The 8,038-nt window shown below is 37.9% G+C and overlaps 1 protein-coding gene across 1 annotated transcript; it reads left to right on the top strand.

Moving 5' to 3' along the window:
- Positions 1–265: 265 nt before the first annotated feature.
- LOC118797780 lies at positions 266–4,030 on the top strand. The gene is made up of 4 exons (XM_036557041.1): positions 266–524; positions 600–911; positions 3,606–3,716; positions 3,954–4,030. The coding sequence occupies exons 1-4, from the start codon at positions 266–268 to the stop codon at positions 4,028–4,030; spliced, it is 759 nt and encodes a 252-aa protein (XP_036412934.1).
- Positions 4,031–8,038: the final 4,008 nt, after the last annotated feature.

Here is an 8,038-nt window from a genome sequence, read left to right on the forward strand (position 1 = left end):
CTCCTGTTTACAGAGCCTATGGCATCCAGTTTTCCTCTGAGCCCAAATTGTTTTGACAGTTGACAGAATGTAGAAAATTTTGCCAATATTACAAAAAGTGTTATGACAACCCACCTTTAAATATATGAACATATATCATATGCTGAGTCTGGCTAATAAGATGTTGTCCCAAGCTTGTTCATGTGATCTCATAACTTGGATTTTTCAATTGACAGACAAAGTTGGATCTGTCGAAGTGGTGGGATTCTTAGGAGGACGTGCAATAATGGAGTGCAAACATCCAGTGGAGGAAACTAAGGCCAAATTCATCTGTAAGGAATCAGAGGGGGAATGTCCAGAAAGGACATACGCTAAGATGCAGAATGAATGGCAGCAAAATGAGGGATTTTCTCTGTATGACGACACCAGCAGAGGGTCTCTAAAGGTATTCTTCAGAAATCTGTCAGAAGGGACCTACAGGTGTGGAGTGGATGTATCAGAGTTTACTGAACAATACATAGAAGTGAAAGTGGAGGTGAAGGAAGGTAAGAAATGATCTCTTACGACTGTGTCCACATGAAAATCTTTGTGATGTGATATTTGAATTAAAGTATCTTCAGATCCCTGTTGTGTGAAGATCATCTCACAGGCTGGTAATATCGGTGACACTCTCACAATCACCTGTGAGCACCCACCGACACTCAGAGCCAATCTAAAGCACTTCTGCAAAGAGGACCAGAATCTCATCTGCGAAGACATCAGAGCTGCGAGGAAATATTCTTTATCTGACCACAGCCAACCAGGACTCTTCATAGTGACCATCAGCAATCTGACCCTCAGTGATGCTGGAGTGTACTGGTGTGGAGTAGAGACCAGTGAAGGAGACATTACTTACACTTCCCTGACCATGAGCGTAAGACTCAACATAAATAGTGAGTAAATACAATCTAAATTGAATAACCAAGATATATATATAAATATATATATATAAACCCCTTAAAATATTTGTGTTTGTTATATAATGCAGTGCCATAGAAGAATCACTTTAGGTCCCTTAAAAAACTTTCAGTGGATGGTTCTTTTGAACCATTTTTGTAAATGAGCTGTGCAAATGAAAAGTTTAAAGAACTTATTTAAACCTTAAAAAAATCAAACATAGCTCTTAGTTTATTTATTTGACATGGACATAACAGTAGCATTGGAACTGCAACATACAGTTATGCTTTAGGGAAACAAATGGTTCCTCTATTGCATCACTCAAAGAACGCTTTGTGGTGGCTTTTTTAATTAAATTACGACAATTCATTGTGGATTTGAGTTATTCTGAAGTTATTCTGGTGTGTGATAAAAGTCTGGACTAGTCATTAGGGCTTGGTCATTTAAGAGTTTAAAGAAAGTAAATTAATTCTACAATTCCAAAAAAGTTGGGATGCTTTGTAAAATGTAAATAAAAACAGAATGCATTCATTCATCATCAATAACCACTTAGTCCAGATACGGTCGCAGTAGCAGCTGGGAGAGCAGAGAAACCCAGATGACCTTGCCCCCTGCAACTTCCTCCAGCTCGTTCCGGGGGACACCAAGCTGCTCCCAGGCCAACTTGGAATTATAATCCCTCCAGTGGGTCCTAGTATGACCCTGGGGTCTAGGAAACCCCCGCTGGGAGGCATCCAGTTGGGCATCCTAATCAGATGCCCGGACCACCTCAACTGGCTCCTCTCAATAGCAGTTCTACTCCAAGCTCCTCCCTGATTACCGAGCACCTCACCCTGTCAAGTAGTCAAGAGTCTAGCCCGCAACCCTGCAAAGAAAGCTCATTTCTGCCGCTTTCTGGCTCAGCTCCCTCTTCACCACTACTGTCCAGTACAGTGACTGCATTACTGCTGCCACCTGTCCCAGGCTTTGGCCGATCTCACGTTTCCCTCTTCCCATCACTTGTGAACAAGACCCTGAGATACTTAAACTCCTCCATCTGGGGCAGGTCATTTCCCCTTACCTGGAGTGGGCATGCCATCCTTTTCCAGGCTAGGACCATGGACTCAGACTTGGAGGTGCTGATCCAACCACTTCACACTCAGCTGCAAACCGCTCCAATGAGCGCTGGAGGCATCCATGCGATCCAGCCAAAAGAACAACATCACCTGAAAATAGCAGAGACACCACCCTCCAGCCTCCATATATCACAAAAAGGAGCGAAGACAAGGCACAAACTTGATGGAGCCCAACGCTAACACTTAGCAAGCTTGACTTAATGCCTACCATTGTGTAGCTTCCTCTCTTCTTTTAACAACAGTCTGTAAATGTCTGGGAAGCGAGGAGATCAATTGCTGGAGTTTTGGGAGAGGAATGTTTTCCAATTTTTGTCTGATGTAGGATTCTAGCTGCTCAACAGTTCTGGGTCTTCTTTGCTGGATTTTTCATTTCATGATGTGCCAAATGTTTTCTATTGGTCTGGACCACAGGAGGCCAGTTCAGCACACAGATTTTTTTTTTCTGCAAAGCCATGCTGTTGTGATGACGCAGTATGTGGTTTAGCATTGTTTTGCTGAAATATCCGAGGCCTTCCCTGAAAGAGACGCTGTCTGGATTGGAGTATATATTATTCTGAAGCCTCTATATACTGTTCAGCATTGATAGTGCCTTTCCAGGTGTGTAAGCTGCCCACTTCATAGGCAATAATGCAACCCCGTACCAGCAAAGATGCAGGCTTTGGAACTGTGTGCTGATAACAAGCTGGATGGTCCCTCTCTTCTTGAGTCCACAGGACATGGTGCCCTTGGTTTCCAAAAAGAATTTCAAATTTTGATTCATCTGACCACAGAACAGTTTTCCATTTTGCCCCAGTCCATTTTAAATGAGCTTTGGCCCAGAGAAGACGGCAGTGTTTCTAAATCATGTTGACATGTGGCTTCTTCTTTGCATCATACAGCTTTAACTTGCATTTGTGGATTGTACAGTGAACTGTGTTCACAGACAATGATTTCTAGAAGTGTTCCTGAGCTCATACAGTGTACAGAATCATGCCTGTTTTTAATGCAATGCTTCTTGAGGGCCTGGAGATCATGCGCATCCAATATTGAGTACAGGGATTTCTCCAGATTCGCTGAATCTTTTGTTGATATGTACTGTAGATGGTGGGATTTCCAAAGTCTTTGCAATTTTACATTAAGGAACATTTTTTCTGAAATTGTTCCACAATTTTTTCAACGCAGTTTTTCGCAGATTGGTGAACCTCTGCCCATCTTTGCTTCTGAGAGACTATGCTCTTTTTATACCCAGTCATGTGAGTTAGTTGCAAATTGCTCCACCACCTGTTTTTTGTTAGTGCCACTTACTTTTTACAGATTTTGTTGCCCCTGTCCCTTTTTTTCTGAGATGAAATGAGTTAATATTTTTCATGAAATGGAAAATGTCTCACTTTCAACATCTGATATGTGTTCTATGTTCTATTGTGAATTAAATATGGGTCTATGAGATTTGCAAATCATTGCATTCTGTTTATTTATTGACATTTTACTTTTTTGGAACTTCTGTACTTCTGCACCTACTTCTGCACCACATACTTCTACAGATGATGTGTTGAAAGTTAACAAAAAGCAGTCAGATGTCTTCTTCACTTTTGTCAGATCCATCTTTACCAGCGGGACTCTACCCTGCTGTGGGTGTCAGTGCTGCACTGCTGGGTTTTGCATTGCTGCTGGTCATTTGGTTGAAAAGAAAAAAATCCTCACTGTCAGGTAGACCATGTTTTAAATGTCTCTCTATAAAGACTATTGTGATTCTGATTTTCTTTGTTCAAAATATGAAGGTGATGATTGAAATTTGGATTCTGGTTTTAATTGAACCATTTCTTTGTTGACATTACCGAAACCAGAAGACACAATCATATTTTAATCAGACAATCAAAGACTATATCAGCTTGTGAATAATTATACTTAATCGTATACAACTTTGTGATTTTTCTCTTTCTACAGACTCTTTCTACACCAGACCTCCAACCAGTAGAACAGTGAGTAAAAAAGCTCAGGGGCAAACTGAGAATTTTCTGTAGTTGAAATACATTCTTAAACTACTCAGGATTTATTATTGTATACTTCTTGAAAAAATTATTTAGGAATGGTATTTCTCTTTCACTTAAAATTGCTCAGTACGTCAATACATTTAATGTTATATGATGGAAAATAAATGTGTTAAAGTTTCTGATATCTAATCAAAAGTCAGTTCACAGTTTAAGTACTATTCATGTGTATTTACTTGATACTTAATGGTTTTATTTTAAGTATAATCAGTATAGTGAATGTGACACAGTGCCTATGTGTTGCTGTGATTTCAGACTGATAATGATTATGAAGATAACTCATCTGGAAACCCCAACAACATCAGCATGGGTCCAGTCCTCCAGAGCATAGATCCTAACACCAAACAATTAGGTTCAGTCTACCAGAGTCTAAACCCCAACACCAACCAATCAGATTCAGTCTACCAGGGTCTAAACCCCAACACCAAACAATTAGATTCAGTCTACCAGAGTCTAAACCCTGACACCAACCAATCAGATTCAGTCTACCAGAGTGTAAAACACCAACACCAAACAATTAGATTCAGTCTACCAGAGTCTGAACACCAACACCAAGATTCAGTCTACCAAAGTCTAAACCACAACACCAACCAATCAGATTCAGTCTACCAGAGTCTAAACCCCAACACCAACCAATCAGATTCAGTCTACCAGAGTCTAAACCCCAACACCAAGGAATCAGATTTAGTCTACCAGAGTCTAAACTTCAACACCAACCATTCAGATTCAGTCTACCAGAGCATAAACCCCAACACCAAGGAACCAGATTCAGTCTACTAGAGTCTGGACCCTGACAATAGCTATTCTGTTTCAATCTAATAGAGCCTAGACCCCAAAACAAACCAGTCAGATTCAGTCTACAAGAGAAGCCTAAATTCCAACATCAACAAATCACAGCAAGTCTACCAGACCCTTAACACAACCAGTCAGATTCTTATTATATAATAATGTTCAGATGGATGATCATGTTCAGATTTAACCTACCACAGCCTGCTTTCTACCACAGTCTACCACAGTCTCTTAACACAATGCAGAGATTCAACCTACCCCACTTTAGCCGCTAATGCCACCTGATCATGTATTATATTGCAACAATATAATGAGCTGTGCACCAAGTTTCTCTAAACTTTTTACCATTAAATGATATTTTCTTTCATAGGTTGATTCATTAGTTGTATCTAACATTGCATTGTGAACATTTTAAGTAGTCTGACACACATTTTCCTCAGATATTTTCGTACATTTTTTGAACAGTGTTTTTAATAATAATAATATTAATACACTGATAATGTTAGCACTTAGCACTATCAACTATTAGTGGTATTATAAATGGTATTACAGCTTTCTTGGTTAATTTAGCAACTGTTTTCTAGCTAATGCTAAAGCTTCTGCCTGTGTTAAAGTTTTAGGTTCCATCATTTGTTTTTATTTTAAAAAATGAACTTAATATTTGTTCATATAGTAAAATATTGTAATGTACTTATGAAAAATAATTAAACAGTTTTAATAAAGAATAACAAATGTACTTACTTTTCTCTTGTCCATTCTGATAGAACGGTCATGATGATGTTTATTATGTGGTATATTGATTTTTCTCCACCTTGAGGAGGGTAAAATAGATTTTGGCAACAGGGTTTGACATTTTATAGGACATAATTTAGGAAAAGTGTAGCAATTTGTATTAAATTATAGTTTCTACCATAAGAGAACATATATCAACTAAACCATGCAAAATATGGCCCTTAAACTACTTGCTTATTATTCAGGCATTAATCTTTACTGTTTGATCTTCTACTATAAGAGTAATATGTTATGTGGTTAATGGGGGTTGAAGTGTGAGTTTAAAGGGTGAATTAATTATGTATATTTTTTTAATATTCTGTGCATGTATTCTTTAAAACTGTATGGTGATACATAGAAGGCATGGTGAATCCAGCTTCCTTTTATTTTCAGAATTGTAATTATTATTCATTATGATCTGATATGTTACAGTTTTTGCAAATGTGGAATTTATAATGTATATGTTTTGTTGTGTTTCTCTCTTTTGTACATATAAATAAATGTAAAACATTTGTCCACGTCTTTTTTGCTGCAACGCTGTATGTTTTTAGTAATTTTTATTGTTAGGCTGTTCTTTTGCAGTTTGTCATTGTAATAAATGCTTAAGTAAAACAAAGTCTGTTCAGTTCATCCTTTGGTGGAGAAATTACACTGCAAGATAATGTGGCTAACTCAAATAGCATTTCCATCACTGAGCCCAGCAAGACCGGCAACATCCTGTAAATTCTTGTTTAATTTCTATGCTTTCTGGCCTTTTCCTTCTGTCTTCTATGTGACCACTCAGGACTGTACAAATCCAGATGTAGCCGTATATAATTGTTGGTAACACTTTACCATCAGTGCTTAAGAGAGTAATAAGCAATACTAAACTGTTAAGCACAGTTACAACTAATCAATAACTAATGACTGAAACAGGAACTAACATTATTTTAGACTTAAGTAGTTTATAATCACTAAATGGTTCAGTAATATCTCAATTAACTAAAGAGAGTAATGATGACTATTTTAACTTTTCTTAATATGGTTAAGGTACCAGCCGTGTGACTGAAGGGTCGCTGGTTCGATCCAGTCAGCTGACAGTATGTGACTGAAGTGCCCTTGAGCAAGGCACCTAACCCCCAACTGCTCCCTGGGCAAGTGTGCTCACTGCCCCCTAGTGTGTGTGTTCACTAGTGTGTATGTGGTGTTTCACTGCATGGATGGGTTAAATGCAGAGGTCTAATTCCTCTGTTTGCACACACAATTGGCTGATGGTACGGAATTCAATTCAACTCAGTTCACTGCTTGTGTAAGACTTGTCCACCAAGGTCACAAGAGTTTGATACTGGACCAGTTCTTGGTTCATTCGGAGTGGTTGAACAGTAAATGACCAGAGAATCAAGTATAAGGGGGTTACTTAGCTGTTTAGTGGAAGATTTTCTTGAGTGGACACAAGTTACAAACCAAAAAAAACAAAAAAAAACAAAAAAAAAAAACAATAAAATTTACATATTTAATCTACAGTGGTTCAGTTAGTTTATGTTAAGTTTGGATTAATATTGTGTGTATTTAGCTGACAAGTATTTTGAATAGCTTCAGAATTAAAGGTCCTGCCTATTTAGATTAATCAAGACTAACTTTAGTTCAAAGGTAAAAGGTAAGTATAATAATATTGACAATAAACAGCATGTTTAAATTCCAGTGATGTTACATTCCAACTGAATATTTCAGTCAAGCTCTCAGAACACCGAAATAGCAAGCATATCGTCGGAACAAACCTTGTATCTCCATTTTTGTCGTTTTTCAGTTTTTGACAATCTGAAAATGCTTGTTGTCCTTTACATTGTGTGTAAATTTCGTGATGAATGGACCAAAAGAAACCAAAATTACTTGGAAAAAAAATCTGGTTCCACTGACTTACATTAAAAGTAATGTATGTTTTTCTTCTCCACGTAAAGTTACCATTTTGGAGATATGAGGTTTTGTTCCAACAGCAGCGATATATTGGTCCAATGACTTGATAAGGTCTGCACCCCGCTGACTGTTCACCACTAATGACTAGACCTGATGTCCCTGATAGCAAGAGGATAGTGGGTCACTGTTGGTAAACCACTGTTAGTGAATATATTAGTATTTCTAAAAGACATTTATACATAAAAAATATCCTGGCTGTTAATGTGTCCTTTGGGACTCCAAATGACTTGGTAAATATGACATAAATAGCATATTATATATAGTATTACAAACTACATTAGAATAGAGGATATTTGTCTATAAACAAATCTTAATAAACTCTTCCATCCATTCTGCCTTGATGTGTGACAGAAGATCAGGATATAAGGCTGTAAGCATGAATACCTACACCCCACTATTTTCAGCTAACTCCACTCCTGGCTCAACTTTGTAAAATGCTCAAAAATGGGAGGGGCATGCTGGGAGGGG

This window comes from Colossoma macropomum, unplaced genomic scaffold (assembly GCF_904425465.1).
Source record: "Colossoma macropomum unplaced genomic scaffold, Colossoma_macropomum, whole genome shotgun sequence".
Taxonomy (NCBI): Eukaryota; Metazoa; Chordata; class Actinopteri; order Characiformes; family Serrasalmidae; genus Colossoma; species Colossoma macropomum.